Here is a 17,854-nt window from a genome sequence, read left to right as displayed (position 1 = left end):
GAACATGAGCTTCTTGAAAGCTAGAACTGTCTTAAATTTCTATTTGTGTCCCTAGCCCAAACTCAGTGCTTTGCATATAGTAAGTTTTTAATAAATGGCATTCATTCACTCATTCACTTTTAATCATGAGTAAAAGACAGTCCTTAGAGGCAGTGGTTAAAGAGGGATTGAATGTTGTTGTATCACTGGATTTGATCAATCTGAGCGTTACCTAAATTCTGAAACTTGTTTAATCTTGACTGTGAAATTTTGTCTTTGTTTCTGAAAATTATAAAACGTATGAAGAGTTTGTAGGAGAGTTTCAATTAGTAGGGGTAAATTTGCCATTTGTCTCTCCCTCCAAGTAGTGTGTGTGTGTGTGTGTATACATATACATGTATATACATACATACCTATACATACACGTACTTATATAGATCTGTGTGCATACGTGCGCACGCGTGCGTGTGTGTAGCTAACATTTACATAGTGCTTTAAGGTTTACGGAGTACTTTATATATGTTACTTCATTTGGTGCACATGACAACCGTGAAGGTAGGCATTATTTTTATCCTCCTTTTTATGAATAAGGAAACTGAAGCTGAGAGAGGTAGATCCTTGCCTGAAGTCACAAAGCTGGCTAGTGTCTGAAGCTGAATTTGGACTCGGGTCTTCCTGACCCAAGTCCCACATTCTGTCCATTGTATCACCATATACAGTAATAAAATGTCTCTGACAGACTTGAAGTCTAAAAAGAAAGTACCAAAGTTTTTTTCTTACAGAGAGAGGGAGGGAGGGAGGGAGGGAGGGAGTAAGGGAGGGGGAGAGAGAAGAGAGAGAGAGAGAGAGAGAGAGAGAGAGAGAGAGAGAGAGAGTGAGTGAGTTAGTTTCACTTGTCAGAAAGTTTTCCTTACAACTACCCTGAATCTATCACCACATCTGCTGGGAACAGAACAGTTGATTACATACATTTTTCACAAACTTGAAGCCTTTTCTCAGTCTTCTCTAAAGCAAGCAACTGAAGTTAATTCATCATTTTTATATGTTTTCCCCAAAACCTTAAACTAAATTTGGAAGGGCCCTTTGAGGTCATTTAGTCCAACCCCTGCATCTTACAGAGGGGAAAGTTAATGTCTAAATAACCAGTCAGTCCTTGCAGTGGAGGCTGGGGCATACACCCTGGGTTTACAAATTCAGGGATGCACTAGGCACTTCATGGACACTTGTTAGTTTCCTTTTTATGCAATACAGAGCTTCTTTGTTTATTCACAAAATAAAAACCTAGTTCATTTTGCCTCTGAATGTATAATACGTACATTTGTATGAGTGTATGCGTGTATGTATGTATGTATGCACGTATGTATGTATTGTATGTATGTGTGTATGCACTCCTGTCCCAACAAACAGCTTGGCTCCACCCCTTTCTTTTTACAGACGGAAACTCCTGAAGCCAGGAATCGAAACAGAAACTGTCCCAGTTCAAACTTTAAAAACTGACTTCCCGCTGCGAACCAGTCAGAAGCTTGGCGACTGAAGCAGCAGAAACTTGGGCCTCGGGAGTAGAGCGCAGAGAGGAGGAGACACGGGACAGTGTCACGGTACCGAGCACCGCGATAGGTGGCAACTACCGGGTCCGATTCCGCGGAGTAGCCGGGTAGAGCTGCCCAGCTGGTTGTCTTTCTATCTTCTCAGAGTCCTTGGAGGGCAAGAGTGCACCCAGCGCCTAGCGGGCAGGCGGAGCTGGGAGCCCTTTAAGCCCTACGATCAACGTCGAGGCAGAAGTAAGCCCTTAGGGCACGGGAGGAACGCGTCCAGGGTGCAGAGGTGAGAACGCTGAGCAGCCGCAGCTCCCCTCCATCTGTCGTCCCCTCGCCGTACACCTGTGAAAGATGTCCAGGGAGTGTGCCCCGGAGGAGAAGAATTTCCTCAATCTGATCCTGTGCTTCAGGCCCAGGCTGAAACAGTACATCCGAGTGGAACCAGTGCTGGACTACCTGACTTTTCTGGGTCGAGTTGAGAAAGAACACATTCAGCAAACCGCCGCTTCTGAGGGGAACACGGTAGCGGCCGAGTTACTCTTGAGCACGCTACAGAAGGGGACCTGGGGCCCTGGCTGGACTCAGGAGTTTCTCACGGGGCTTAAGAATGGGGGCTGCACCTTAGCTGCTCGCTATATGAGCCCAGACCTCGCCGACTTGCCCTCTCCATCGTTAGAGACCTCTTATGACCAGTGCGTCCAGCTGCTGGACCTTTTGCAACCCACCCTGGTCGACAAGCTTCAAGCTACTGATGTTGTGGACAGATGTTTGGAAAAGGCTTTGCTAACGAAGGAAGACAGAAATCGGGTAGGTGTCTCTTCAGAGAGAGCCCTTTCCCCGCTTTGGTGTGCAGTTGTTACAAATGTACACGGCTGTGTGTTCGTATGCACGCCCACATGTATGTATTCTGTTCCAAGTATTCTTTAGGGTACATTTGATCGAATTAGTCTTTGAGAACATGATAGCTCGCTTGGTAGAGTGAAAAGAGACCTGAGTTCAAATTTTGTCCCCCTCTATGATCTCGGGCAAATCACCTAGTCTTTCTGGGCCTCAGTTTTCTCACCTGTAAAAGGAGGGAGTTGGATGAGATAGCTTTTGAGGCGTCTTCCAATTCTAGATTTATGATCTATGACTTGGAAAACTACAACCTGCCGTGAGAGGGCTATTCTCTTACTTCTTCCCAACCCCTCCCCCTTCCTGCCAAATAAATATTGATTAGACATAAAGGGCCGTTAAAGACAGACTATTTTTAAGACTGGGGGCATTTTGCTTCTGAGAGTGTAAGGGAATTCCCGTGTAGCTGTAGTCAGGGCTTTAGGATGCCTGACCAATCTCATCTTTCTGTGTTTGTAGTGGTTAGTCCTCTGCTTGTGTCATGAAAAACTCACATAATATAGAAATCTTCATTGAGAATGTTTGGTATTTTAAAAACTGAAAGGGAGACATTCCTATATTACAGGAATCAGTATGCCTTTTAACAGGCCAAAGATGCCACACCCCTCTGGCATTCTCTTGGGTGAGAGCTCTGCTTATCTCTTTCTTTGGTTTCAGTATGGAAACAATGGCTTATATCATTTTATACACATTTTATTTATATCTTATTTTTATGTCAGTTAAGTTTACTCCTCTATCTTGCCCAATCCTTCCTCTCCAACTTATATAACAATTAGAAAAGGAAGAAAAAAATATCAATTAGGTAATGACAACACCTTGTGGTATATGTGGTATATATGTGGCATATGATTGTGATGGAATACTGTTGTGTTATAAGAAATAACAAGCAGGATGATTTCAGAGAACCCTGGAAAGGCTTACATGAACTGATGCAAAGTGGAGTGAGCAGAATCAAGAAAACGTACACAGTATCAGCAATACTGTATGATGGTCAACTGTGACTTAGCTATTCTCAGCAATACAGTGATCCAAGACAGTTGCAAAGGACTCATGATGAAAAATGCTATTCATCTCCAGAGAAAAAAATTGATGGTGTCTGAATGCAGATAGAAGCATGCTGTTATTTACTTTATTTTTTGAGTTGTTGTTATTGTTTTTTTTTGGGGGGGGGGTTAAGGTCTGTGTTTTCTTTCACAACATAACTATATGGAAATTTGTTTAATATTGCACATGTATAACTATATCAAATTGCTTACCCCCTTAGGGAGCAGGAAGGGGAGAGAGGGAGATAATTTAGAACTAAAAATTTTTAAAATGTTAAAAATTATTTTTACATGTAATTAGGAAAAATATTCAAAGAAAAAAATCAGCAAACCTGATCAATGAAATTTTTTAAAAACCTGACAATATATACAATACTCCATACCTGTAGACATCTCCACCATCTTTGCAAAGGAGTGGGAGGAGATGGCTTTTTATATCACTTCTTTGGGGCCAAGCTTGTTCTTTGTAATTTTACAGCATTCATTTTCAGTTATTTTGTGTTCTGTCCATTTACCTTGTAGTCATTTTATATATATATATATATATATATATATATATATATATATATATATATTTTCTTGGCTTCGTTTATTTCACTTTTTATCATGTTCATGTAAATCTTTCCATGCTTCTCTGTATTCACCACATTCATCATTTCTTACATCACAGTCATATTCCGTTAGGTTTGTATAATACAGTTTGTTTAACCATTCCCCAATTGATAGGCATCAGTTGTTTCTAATTGTTTTTTACTATGTGTCAGATGCTGTGCTAAATGCTAGGGATACCAAAAAAAGGCAGAAGATAGCCCCTGCTCTTAAGGAGCTCACAGTTTAATAGGGGAGACAACAGGTAAACAGCTATATATAGACAGGCTATATATGGGATAAGTTGGAAATAATCAAGAGGGAAGGCACTGAAATTAGGGGGGGAATCAGGAAAGCCCTCCTGTAGAAAGTAGGATTTTAGCTGAAACTTGAAGCCAGTGAAACTGAGAGGTAGAGATGAGGATGGGGAATATTTCAGGTAGAGGGGATAGGTATGGTATGGGAGGGGGGGAATGTCTGGAGTCAGAAGATGGAGTAACTTGCTTGAGAAACATCAAGGAGGCCAGTGTTTCTAGAGCACAGATTATGTGGAAGGGACTAAAATGTTAAAAGGCTGAAAAAGCCAGAAGGGATCAGGTTATGAAAAACTTTAAAAACCAAACAGAAGATTTCTTATTTGATTCTAGACATGATAGGGAGTCACTGGAGTTGATTGAGTAGGAAGGTGATACGGTCAAACTTGTGTTTTAGGAAGATCAGTTTGACAGCTGAGTGACTGGAGTGGGGAGAGGCTTGAAGCAGGCATATCTGTCAGCTGGTTGTTAGAATAATCAAGTCATGATATGATGAAGGTGATGGCTATATCAGAGGAGAGAAGGGAGGATATTTGAGAGATATGGCAAAGGTGAAATCAATGGGGCTTAGCAACAGATTGCATGTGAGAGAGCGAGACATAAGAAAGAGTCCAGGATGACCAGACTGGGAGCAAGAGGAACTGCAAAGATGGTATTGGCCTCTACAGTAAAAGGGAACAGAGTGAGGAGCAGCATTTTGAGGGAAAATATTGAGCTTTTTTTGACATATGGAGTTTATGTCTATTGGATATCCAGTTTGAGATGTCTGAAAGGTAGTTGGAAATGTGAGACTAGAGGTCAGCCGAGAGTTTGGGAAAGATTTGATAAACATAAGCATAGAGATGGTAATTAAATCCATGGGAGCTGATGAGATCACTGAGTGAAGTAGTATAGAGGGAGAAGAGAAGGGGACGCATGACCAAACCCTGAAGGATACATATGTTTAGAGGGCATGATCTGGAAGAGGATCCAGCAAAGGAGACAGAGAAGGAGTGGTCAGAAGGGTAAGATGAGAACCAGGAGACAATGGTGTCCTAAAAAAACTAGCGAGAAGAGAGCTTCAAGGAAGAGAGAATGATGAATGATATTAAAGGCAGCAGAAAGGTCAAGGAAAATAAGTTTTGAGAAAAGGCAATACATGGAGGGAGTCCACAGTTGAGGCTTGGCTGGGCATAACAGCAATATGATAGTGGGAAGTAGGAATTCAAGAGAGGAGGATAGCGTAGAGTTGAATTGGTTCATCAAGGGATCAACATGGGGAAAAGAGATGAGAGTGGTTAGTGCAAAGTAGATGGGAGAAAATTGAGCGTTGAAGAAATAGGAGATTATGGTATGGATGAAGAATAGCGTTTCGTAAGTAAAGAAGAGAGGTGAAAGGCCAATAAATTAATGTTAGATGAGGGGATTTTGGGAATTTTTGAACATAGAAGTGGTACATTTGTGATGGTGTTTGAACAATCCAGCTAGCAGCTTCTGTAGGGGTATAAGATCCACCCACAGCCAGCACCCAGAAAGCTGCCAACAGCACAGGTTCTTTCAATCTGCTTAACCAAGGGAAGCAAGGTGAAGGGGTTGACAAGCTTACTTTTAATTCAGCATTCAAATATCATTCAGTTAGTTCAGGGGAAAAAGCCAGCACCCTGAACTTCAAAACAAAATGCAAATAAATTACAAACATCAACAGACTTTGATTCAAATCCCAACACAGAGTTACCAGAGTTCAACAAAATTTCAGCATCCGGGTTTACAAGCTGGAGGGCTCCTGAGCTACAGCTGCCCGGAATCTCCTCATCAACACCATCTCCAGAGCCCTGCGCAAACGGCTCTGTCCTCCCTTCTTATAGGGCTTCAGATATCAAACATCATCTGAATCACCAGAGCTCAGGCTCTGGTGATTGGTTCTTGAGTTGGCCCCTGCCCTTAGGACCCTGGGAGGTTCACATCCACATGGGTTACGTTAACACCTAATGGGGTGTTAAATTGATAAATTGAGTCACTCAAAGAAAACAAAGGCCATTCTGGTTACAGAATGAAAATTGAGCGTTGAAGAAATAGGAGATTATGGTATGGATGAAGAATAGGGTTTTGTAGGTAAAGAAGAGAGGTAAAAGGCCAATAAATTAGGGTTAGATGAGGGGATTTTTGGAATTTTTGAACATAGAAGTGGTACATTTGTAGATGATGGCAAGATCAAGGGTGTAACCATCTTTTTGGCTGAGGTGGTATTGAGTAGTTCATGGTAAGTGAGAAGGTTGAGAAACTCAGTGTTTAGGGTGATTGAGGGAAAGTTAATATATATTTTTGAAGTCCCCTAGTATGAGAGAAAAGTTATGAGCCATATATTGAATTCATTGAGGAAGGAAGGGGAATTGCATGGTGATCTATAGATAATCATTACCAGGATTTTGATTTGGTGGTAAATAAATATGTGTGTGTATGGGGGTGGGGGTGTTAAGGGAAGCCTCGCACCTCTGGTGTGAGGGCTTGCTAAGCCTTTTTCTGGGTTGCTTACCCACTTTTGGTATCTGTCAGCCAACTCTCATCTGTGGTGCCAATAGCATGCATAGTGGCCAAACCCCATTAAAACTAGATAGGCTAAGCCAGATTGAGGGTAACTGATAGGCCTCAAACCTGTCCATGAGTAAGGGGGATGTCTGCCTCAAGCATGTGAAGACTTCCCTTGGAGGAATGAGAGAATAAAAACAACTTATTACAGTGGTTAGGAAGGCAGCTGAAGAAGGCACTGTGGAGCACTTACAACTTGGTCAGACCCTGTAGACTCCAAGGTCATTCATTGCATCCCAGGGCATTGCCAGTCATCTTGATTTTGTCTTGCCACTGGACTTCGATGACTCCAAAAAAGAGAGTGAGGCTAAAGACTTTGTGCAGTTCTGCCTCACTTAAATTCAGTTCATGCTCAAGTCAAGACATCGCCTTCATGATGTCACTGGCCCTCTTCAAAAGATGAACAGACAACAACCACAAATACAAATAGCATCAACCTCAAAGGAAGAGAGGTTACTAAGAGATGGACGTAGAGGGAGAACCATGAAGTGGCAACGAAGAGAAAGGAATATTCCAAATCCTATTCCTCCACCAGTAAGCCAAGGAGAATGAGTGGAAGTACAGCTAGTACTAGGGAAGGGTGACCAGGGAAGCTGTGTCATCAGAGGGAAGCCAAGTTTAATAACAGTAATAGCTAGTAGGTGGAAGGAGTGGGAGATGACACAGGCTTTCCAGAAAGCACAGTGGAAGAGCTGGGTGGTGTTTAGTTGAAACTTTGAGGTAGGAGCATTTGAGGGATAGGAATGAAGAATGGACGAGAGTGGAGAATGATGCTCTACAGGAATTGAATGACCTTAGTTGTAGCTTCCAAAATTTGGGGGTAAAAAGCACAATAAGAATGAAATCCTTGTTCTTAATCTGGGATCAATGAAATCTATAGATAAAAATCTAGAATCTTGATCTATGAACTGTTTTCATATAATTGGTTTCCTTTGTAATCCTATGTATTTTATTTTGTTCATTTAAAAGCATTATTCCAAGAAAGGGAGCTGTAGATTTCATCAAACTGCCAAAGGGAGCCATGTCACGCGCTCGCGTGTGCACACACACACACACACACACACACACATATGCAAATTAAGAACCTTTACTCTTGGTAGATATTTTGACAGCTTAAGGATTCGGATGAGTTCCTCAGACTCCATAATATAAATTTTTTTTTTGCTTGTTTCTTGGGAAACTACCCCAAGAGCATAATGTCAGAATACATGCTGAACAAGAACCTTTAAAAAAATTAGTCACAAGAGTAAAAATCTTGTTCTGAACGCATGTTAAAGCAGTGTGTTCTATGACCAAAGTCAGAGATTTTGTCTTGAAGGTATTAACAATTCAGCAATTTTTAAGAGCAAATTAATTTTTTGGAGCATCACTGCCATTGAGTTCCAGGGAATGCATTAATCACTGTAACAGTCAATTCTGTTTGGTCATCTTATGGATCATATTCAATCAACTTTTTATAGTATTGGCAAAGACTGAAGCCAAGATATAGATTTGATGGCCCAGTTTAACGGAATTATTTAATTCTACTCCTCTGTAATCTTCACGTTGTTTTGTGTATTGAGAACCAGAAAGATCACATTACAGTAGTCCAGCTGGATATGACAAATGTGTACATCACTGTGGCAGAATCTTATTTTGGAAGAAAGTACGCAGCCTTCAAGCCAGCTGGAGATGGAAGATGGCATTTCCAGCCACGGTAGCTGTTAGGGAGTCCAGAAGCAACAGAGTCCAGTAACACCACAAAGTTGTTTATATTTGCTGGGTATACTCTTCCAATTGCCAGTGAAGTGGCACTTCTCATTATTTACTCTAAATACTTCTGCCTATCAGCATCACTTTTGTCTTGCCTGGGTTGAATTTCTGCCAGTGAGATTTCATCCAAGATCTGAATCCTGGCAAGCCCTAGGACAGCTGGGAATAACGCAAGGGGACTGACACAAAGGCGATATAGAGTTAGGTGGCATTTGTGTATAGATGGCACTCAAGGCCAGAGTGACTCACAACCCATAACCTCACCCAAATGAACATATCCAAAGAGAGGGACCATAACTAGTGAAGAGCTGTATCTTTCAAGCTCTCTGAGGAAGATGAGTTTCCATGTGAGCCTTTGGAATATTTCTGAGACAAATAACTTTGCCCATTATAATATATTTTTAGTTCTACTAAAGGGTATGGTTGACATTGTCAGGGGTAGTATACATCTAAAGGACTACATATTCACCCATGGAAGTATCCGTGAATTTTAAATTTCTTACTAGAGGCAGGTTTTTTAGGCCATGTATCTTTTTAAAAAGATTAAGATGCAGATACTTTTCAACTGGCTTAAAATCTAGATAAAACACTTGTGTTGAATTTTGAATCTTTACAGACTATATGTATCTTTCTGAATGATTCATGAAGAAAGACATCGTTCTGGCTTGAAAAGATAATAATGGATAAACTGTTGAACTAATTTGCCAGCACGCCTTACTTATGCACATAAAAATCCCCAATTTACTTTGTTGTGAAAAGTACATGATTTTTTTGTATCTTATGTTAAAATGTACTGTATCCACAAAGGTCCTGCTTCAGCGTCTCATTGTGGCATAAAGGTAACCCTAGGTTTTGAGATCCCTGCTGGCAAAATTCAGGTCTGGTAAATTCTACCATGTGGCAAAGGCGGCTGTGAGTACATTCGTAATGACAGATTCAGTCTCCTTTTGGAAGGCCATTCTAGCTACACATGGAAAGGCTGATGACTAGTAAGCTGGCTATTAGATGATAAATACCTTAGCCATAGCAATTTATGGGGTAAAAAATTGTTCTCCAGTCCTGTTAGTCCTCATCCTGCTTCTTCAAAGACAGTGGCATAATGGTGTTAAGAAATTACAGTTTTTACACTACCTAGAAGCATGAGCTTACTAATTGGCAAACTGAATGTCAGATCCTTTTCTAATAACAAATGAGTTGACAGTGAGCAGCTACAGAAAGACCATTGGACTTAGGTTGAGAATATCTAGGACCTGATCTCAGGTTTTCTGCTGCTCATGTTGGACAACTCATGAACTTTTCTTGCTAACTTTGGTTTTCTCATCTATGAAATAAAGGATATTGATATCCAAGGTCCACTCCAGCTCTAAATCTAATAATCCTACCAATACTGAAATTCTGATTAAAATTAAGCTAGGAGTCATAAAGAAGTAGTAGCCAATTGGAAGGATGGTTCACAGATTCTTGTCGAGTTTAATAAAGGTGGTGGTGGAGTGTGTCCAAAGGCAACAAGAAACATAACTTTATGGGATACTTGGTGATCTAGTATTGCCATACCACTGAGAGCCCTTGCAAAAAGACGAACATCAAAACTAATTACGGCTCACATGCGAACACCTATTGCAGAGTATGGAAAGAAGGGAGAATAGTTCTACAAAGAACTTTATAAATATCTTCAAAGTAAATTAACTTTGATACTCCATGACTTCAAAGCAAAGATAGCACAGGGGAGTATGGAAAAGATATGTTTGGAAATATGGCTCAAGATGAACAAGTGAAAGCCATCAAAAGTGTGTAGACTACACAGAAGCATCACGCCTATATATAAAAAATATCTTCTTCAGCAATTGTATAGGAAGGCAAGCACTGTTAAGATGACCATAGTTGAAGCTGATTATATTAAATACAGAGGAAATGAGTGCCTACTGATGTGAGAGTCATTTCCATATCAGCCATCTGTATAGAATCAGACCATTGACTTACTAAAGAAAAGTTTAATATTTAAAAATAATTAGAAGAAAAATAATAAATGTTGTGGCATTTAATTAAAATAGCTCCATCCGGACAAGTTTACACAAGCTATTTATATCTGCAGACAAAAATGGATAATAGATAAAGCAACAGACATTGATATAGATATTCTAATTTCTAAGGAAGTTTAGCTGATGTAAATCAGTTGCCAGAATAAACAGTCTAAAGTAGCTCAGAAACTGACTTAACCAGTTAGGTCTAGCCTACTCCTAAAATGGCCTGTATGATGAGGCTTTATTTTAGTTTACCAGGTCTGTGGAATCCTGAGAAAGGCTGGCTATTTTGAATTAAAGGATAAAGGAATGTGACATGTAAAAAGTTTGAGACATTATTTCTGGGTAACTAATCATTTTATTAATAATGCTAGCATCTTATTAATACAAGGGTCAGTGACACTCTCAAATGCCAAAGACCCCTCATGGAACCCACTCAACCCTTATAGCCCTTAGAAGGGTGGGTGTTCCTGAGGGTGGCAATGAAGTCTGATTGGTTAAAAAGTAATGAGAGAATGAATATTTTGAGGCAGGCTTATTCCATTGAGGGTCTTGAGGTAGGTGACACTGAGCACCCAAATCTTGGTTGAAGAGATTTATCAATTTCCATATCACTAGTTTGACGAAAGGGAGAATCCACATTTTCCCACACCTGTCTGAGTAAACACAGTAAGCAGGAATCTACCCATCCATTTAAATGTAGAATTTCTTTACTATTTTTGATGAGCTCATACCCTGAGTCTTTGCCCAAGATTTCCCATGCTGGTTGATTTCTGGATGAGGAAGTAGAAAAGGGGAAAAAACCTTGGGCCTAATTCAATAATTAGTTATTAAATACAAGAGAGAAATAATTATTTTTCTTAGGCAGCATCCTTCTGCTGAAGATGAAGGAGAAATTGAGGAGCTCAAGGAACTGGCCTTCCCTCCCCTTTCCTCCTCTCCCCTCCCCTGCCTAAGGGTGTTTTGCCCAAAGGAAGGTAAATTTTGATGGCCAAAATCTACCTAGTTAACTTGGGGTTTACTGGCTGGATTTCTTAAAGACCAAACCTAAACCCAATTCACTCTGGATCTAATGGATTGGACAACAATAGGTCCCTCCCCAAGCACCACTTCATGGTTATTTTTGAGGCCCTCCTCACTCAGAGTGAATGTAAATAGTAACTGTTTTTCTTTTGACCAGCAACCCTGAGAGTCTTCGCCACCCAGTTTGATTTTTTTTTCTTCGTATTAAAGGGGCCATCCCTCGACTCCCTTCTTAAAGAGGCCTATTCACTGAATGGGTATGCCTCTGTCAAAGTGAGCACCTGAGAAGATCTTAGCCTGAAAGGGCCAGGGTCTCCCATTGCATCCTTGGCCATCTCCACTTGTCCTGATGAATATCTGGCTACTGGACCCAGATGACTGTAGAGGAGAAAGTGAGGTTGGTGACTTTGCGCAGCCCACCCTCACTTAAATCAAAGTCAACTGCAAGTCATGTCATCATCTCCCTGATGTCATGGTCCTGTTCGAGAACAAAGGACAAACCACACAACCACAACCAGGCACAGAGACATGGTAGCTAAAGGCAACACCAGTTTAGAATGTAATCTTATCTTTAAAATCTGATGGAATAGGAGTACGAAATATTATAAGCAGTATTGCATCATAAAACAATGCGATACACTGGATAGAAAAACCAAGCTACAGTGGAAAGACTACTGCCTCTGGAGTCAGGCCTGAGTTCAAACTATGCCTTTGGCACTGATGACCTATACCTATAAGTAACTTGTGCCTCACTTTCCTTATTGGTAAAAAGAGGCTACTAGATGGCTTCTGAGCTCCCTTCTTGATAGCTCTGTGACACTAATCCTTTAAATTTCCCAAGTTTATGGGAAGTTTGGCAAAGTACCTAGTTAAGCTCTACCCATTAAAGGATGGAACTGGAAGGACACCAAAGAAACAAATACTGTTAAAGACATGTGAAAGTTTCTATAATGGTTTTCTCCCTCAGTAACCCCAGGGTCGCGACATTTGTTCTGTAACATCACAATCCCCAGCTCCAGTGTGGTACATGAGGAAATATAGATGGCACAAAGAAAACTTATATGGAAGAGGACAAGACCAGGTATGCACAAAGAAGATCATTGCTGGAGAGGATATGACTTTAAGGTCATTGAGGGATCAATTCCCAAGCAAGACGAAAGAAGGAAGGAATTTAATTTAATTTTATTCTGTGTTTCAACTTTTATTTTCATTCATTGCTTTTAAGTGGCCAAAATTTAATCCCCAAAATCTAGATTTATGATAAAAAGTTCAACTTGACTTTACCAAAGTTCTTACTAATTAACACTAGATTTGATATGGTTTTCTTTCTTTGTAATAAGTTTTTTTCATTATTTTATTTTCCCCAATTTTATGTACAGTTTTAACATTTATTTTTAAAACTGAGTTCCAAATTTTCTTCCTTCTTCCCTCCCCACACCCTTCATTGAGACGGCAAGCAATTCAATATAGATCATTCATGTGTAGTCATGCAAAACATATTTCCATATTAGTCATGTTGTGAAAGAAAACATAGACTCCCCCTAAAAAACTCAAGAAAAATAAAGTTAAAAAAGTATCCTTCAGTTTGTATTCAGAAACCATGAGTTCTTTCCCTGGGGGTGGATAGCATTGTCATCTTAAGTCCTCCAGAATTGTCTTGGATCATTATATTGCTGAGAATAGCTAAATCATTCACAGCTGATCATCTTACAATATTGCTGCTTCTTTGTACACAGTACATATCAGTTTGCATCAGCTTCTGTAAGTCCAGGTTTTTCTGAGAGCATACTGATCGTCATTTCTTATAGCACAATAATATTTGATTATAGTCACACACCAAATTTTGTTCAGCTAGTCCCCAATTGATGGGCATCCTGAGGAGGGAATTTTAAAAATAATCACAGATTAAGTTATTACTACTGAAAAAAAGGTAATCCAGCTATTAATAAACATCATCATATCTCTATGAAAACCTTAGGAGGATAATCTGGAGTGTCAGGATGTTCAACATAGAGGAAAGGGAGGCTGTGCCCAACTGAATCCATGCTGTATCTTTGTTGAATATTCTTTCCCAACTATGGCTAAATAAACTTCCTTAAGTTTTTCCTCAACTTTGATCCTGTTAAATACCAAAACTTTATAATTAATTGGCATTTGCTGTGCCTCCTTCATAGAACTCTTACTCCAAGGACTCAAGGTGGTATGGAAGTGATGTTGGATTCACATTAACATGGGGCATTAGCACAAGGCCTCAAAGATCAGCTTCGTGTAGCTTCTAAGAAGTACTGAGTGCTTATTGTTTGAGGACCAGCCTATCTAATGAGAGAAAAATTCATCACCAAAAGGTTGGCCACCGTATGAAAGATGGTGCCTTGTTTTGCGTTTTTAGTTTCCCCAGCAAACCATAAAACCAAGCTCCAGCATTGAACGTTTTCATCTTTTGTCATTTTTTTTCCACTTTGCTAGTTGTGAGGCAAAACCACAGTGTTATTTTAATTTGCATTTATTTTATGAATAGTGGTTTGGAGTATTCTTTCCTATGCTTGTTGGTACTTTGCTAGACATTTCTTCTTTTGGAAACTGCCTGCTGATATCCTTTGACAACTTTTCAAGTTTTTGTTTGTTTGTTTTTAGCTTTATCTATTATATCTTAAGGTTTCAATTACTTTTTTGGGAGTTTAGTGGCAAATTATACATACGTATGTGTATGCATACATATGTTTCAAGTATATACATATATGTGAAAATTGGATTTCTTTACGCTTTTTTTGCTATAGATAATTAGATTAAAAACTATTGCTTCCCAAGGATTTGATAAGTTTGCTAACACCCAAAGTGAAGGATTTATTTGTCAGAATATTGATTAGGCTGCCCAAGTTATACAAATGGGATGAAGAATTTCATATGAATATTAAAACAAAATCTTTAAGGAAAAATAGTATTTTGAGGCTCAATGTGCATGAATTCAGGGAAGACAAAAGAATCACAAATTTGATTGCTTTTTAAAATCAAATTAGCAGATTAATAGTAGAATGAAAAGTGGTAGGCTAGATTTTTAATAAGATTAATTATAATTGTTCATTTTTATTAGAAAAATGCATTCTGATTAGCTTGTATATGAGCTCTATCAGAGGGATTAAAAACTGTTTAAAGGGCAGCATAAAGGAAAGATTTGAATGGCTTGGGTTAAGAGAAGATGTACAATCTGGTCATATTGAACATCTTTATCAATTATCACTTAAATCAGCAGATACAAGAAATTTACCCAGGGCACTTCAGGGAGTTAGTAAGAAAGAAAAGAGATTTTAAAAGCATCAAAATAGAAAATGATAAATGGTAGGAAACACAAGTTATCTTTTATGTATTGTTTAAGGGAATAGTTTAAGCTTGTAGGTAGGCTACGTAGTAGATAGAGGGCTGCTCTTTGAGTCAGGAAGACCTGAATTCTCTCAGACACTTAAAAACTGTGCGACTCTGGGCAAGTTAAATAACCTCTCTCAGCCTCATCTGTTTCCTCATCTGTAAAATGGAGGTAATAATACCATCTACCTCCCAGAGTTGTTGTCAGGACAAAATGAGATAGCACGTGTACATTTTTCACACCTTAAAGCACTATATAAAGCTAGCAATTATTATCAGATTTATTGAAATAACAAGACTTTAAAGGTATGTCAAAGGGCTTGATTAAATGACATAATAGCCTTTCCTTCACCCCTGGCCCCAGATACCTATAAGATTTAGAGAATTTGAGTGGCAGTGGAGGGAAAGTTAAAGGGTGCTTATTACTGTCGTGTTTTCACTGTCCTCTTGGCCATGCAGCATGATGCATCAGAAAACATGCTAGATTTGGAGAGGAGAGACCTGAGTTCAAAGCTTGCCTCTGCCACTTATTACCCACCTGGACTTGGACAACTGACCTTCAGTTGAGTTAACTGTAAAGTAAGGGAGTTGAACTAGATGACTTCAAAGGGATCAAAGATCCCTTTTTTTCTAAATCTTTGGTCATATTGCAGTAAGTGGCTTTTATGTATTTTATTATATATCTAATAATTTGTATTATAGAATTTTAACATTCTTAACTTTAAGCAAAATATGAATTGAGGAAATAGTAAGTTATTTTAAGAAAATAAGAGATGATTTCATTCATTTATTATACTTACTTCTTATTACACTTATTCATTCAGTTATTTAAAAAGGGGAAGTGTTACTCCATAAAGTTTGGAAACCATTGCTTTTGGTAGCAAGAGCTGTCTCTTTGCTAGGTAGGAACATTCCTGGTTTCTTTGTCCTAATCTGAGCCTTTATTTATACTTGTGACAAATTACAGACTTTTTTTCTGGTAATTATTAACATCATTTTGGATTTGTTAAGAAGTTCTAGGTTCTTTAATTCTACTTTTCTTTTTGAACTAGGTTGCTCACCTTGATGAAAGTTATGGTAATGAACGTGCTGTCAGGGAACTGCTGAGTAGAATAGTGCAAAAAGAAGATTGGTTTTCTAAATTTCTAAGTATCCTTCGTGAAGCTGAATATTTTCAACTTGTTGAAGACCTCACAGGCATCAACTGCTTGGAAGACAATGAAGGTTGTTCCTTTTTTTCTTTAGATGTCAAATGAAAACAAACTTTGATGCCTTACCAAAACATTACACATTTAATGAAATTTGTGTTTACCTAATGCCAAGCATCTAAGGTGTTAGAATGGTGTCTTTGAGGGCTGGAAGAATTTTAAATATACCACTTAACTTCCCAAGGTCTCAACTTCATCTTTTAAGTGAAAGAACTGCACTAGATAACCTCTAGGCGGGTTGTTGTTGACAAGTGATCATTATATGAAACCAAGATACAATATAATATAATGAAATATGAAATATTATAAATATAGAAACAGAATAGAATAATACTGTGTTGTAGAATACAATATAAATATAATACAGTATAAATATTTTTATTAATTTTCAAAAAAAAATTTACCTCAAAGGAGAAAAAGTAGATGATAGTCTGAGTGAATAGATAAGTTGGTTTGGAAATAACTCCTACGTTAAAAGTTTCTCCATGAGATTTCGACATAAAGAGAAGGACTTCCAGAGCAGGTATTGTGAATGAAACCTTTGTCACACATATTTCTTACATGAATACTTCACTGTTATTAAGGTCTAAGTTTAAGCTTACTCCTCTCATGGATCCTGTGTGTATTTGTGAGAACGAGTGAAACAGGTTTCAGGAGAATGCTTTGTATCAATTGTCTATAGCATGTTAGCATGTTATCATGTTATCTGAACACAGTAGTAGCTGCCCTGTGGGGATACAAATAGATAATTCAAGCAGAAGTTGGGGAATGCTGCTGTTTTCTCTTCATCCTCCCCCTTCCTCCTTCTCCCTCTCTCTTTTTCTTCTCCCTTCCCCTCCCCTTCCTCTTCTCCTTCATCTCTCCTCTCCCTCCTCATTTTTTATAGAACACTAGTAATTCCCCAGTTGATGGAGATCATCTAAATTTTTTAATTATTTGCCACACAAAAAGAATTGTTATAAATATTTTTGTACAAATGCATTCTTTTCCTTTTTTTTGCTCTGTGGTATACCTGGTCAAAGGCTTTGCACATTTTAAGAGCTCTTAGGGTATAGTTCCAAACAACTTTCCAGAATGACTAGAGAAGTTCACTACTCTACCAACAATGCACTGATGTACTTGTTTTCCTACAGCCTCTCAAGCCTTTTTCAGTTTCCTTTTTTTGTGACAACTTTGCCAATCTGATAGGCATAAGATATAAGTTCAGAGTTGCTTTAATTTATATATCTCTAATTATTCATGATTTAGAGCATTTTTATATATCCATTGATTGAAATTCTTCCTCTGAAAAATGTGTCTTCATATCCTTTAACCATTTATCAATTGGAGAATGGTTCTTGGTCTTACAGTTTGGAATCAATTTCCTATGTTACAGATATTAGATTATTTGAAGAGAGAGAGAAAACAGTAAGAACTAGGGTTATCAGGAAAGACTGAGGTTATACATGATTTAATCTTAAAGATGGGGATTCTGAGAATGAAGAGATAGTGCATCCAAGGCCTGGGAAGATGGTCTCTAAAAGTGTCTTAGCCTATGCAGGTATATGGCGGCAGAAAAAACTAGTTTGA

At 38.8% G+C, this 17,854-nt stretch overlaps 1 protein-coding gene across 1 annotated transcript in view; it reads left to right on the top strand.

Moving 5' to 3' along the window:
• The first annotated feature begins 1,496 nt into the window (after positions 1-1,496).
• Positions 1,497-17,854, top strand: part of IFIH1 (interferon induced with helicase C domain 1) — a 108,187-nt gene continuing 91,829 nt past the window's right edge. The window contains exons 1-2 of the mRNA XM_036745415.1: positions 1,497-2,324; positions 16,130-16,301. Coding sequence (XP_036601310.1) covers positions 1,869-2,324; positions 16,130-16,301 — 628 coding nt within the window. The 5' untranslated portion in view covers positions 1,497-1,868. The remainder of the gene's footprint in view (positions 2,325-16,129; positions 16,302-17,854) is intronic.

The sequence above is a fragment of the Trichosurus vulpecula genome, chromosome 2, assembly GCF_011100635.1.
Source record: "Trichosurus vulpecula isolate mTriVul1 chromosome 2, mTriVul1.pri, whole genome shotgun sequence".
Taxonomy (NCBI): Eukaryota; Metazoa; Chordata; class Mammalia; order Diprotodontia; family Phalangeridae; genus Trichosurus; species Trichosurus vulpecula.
Note: the sequence above shows the minus strand (reverse complement) of the source record. Positions and strands in the feature narration are given on the sequence as shown.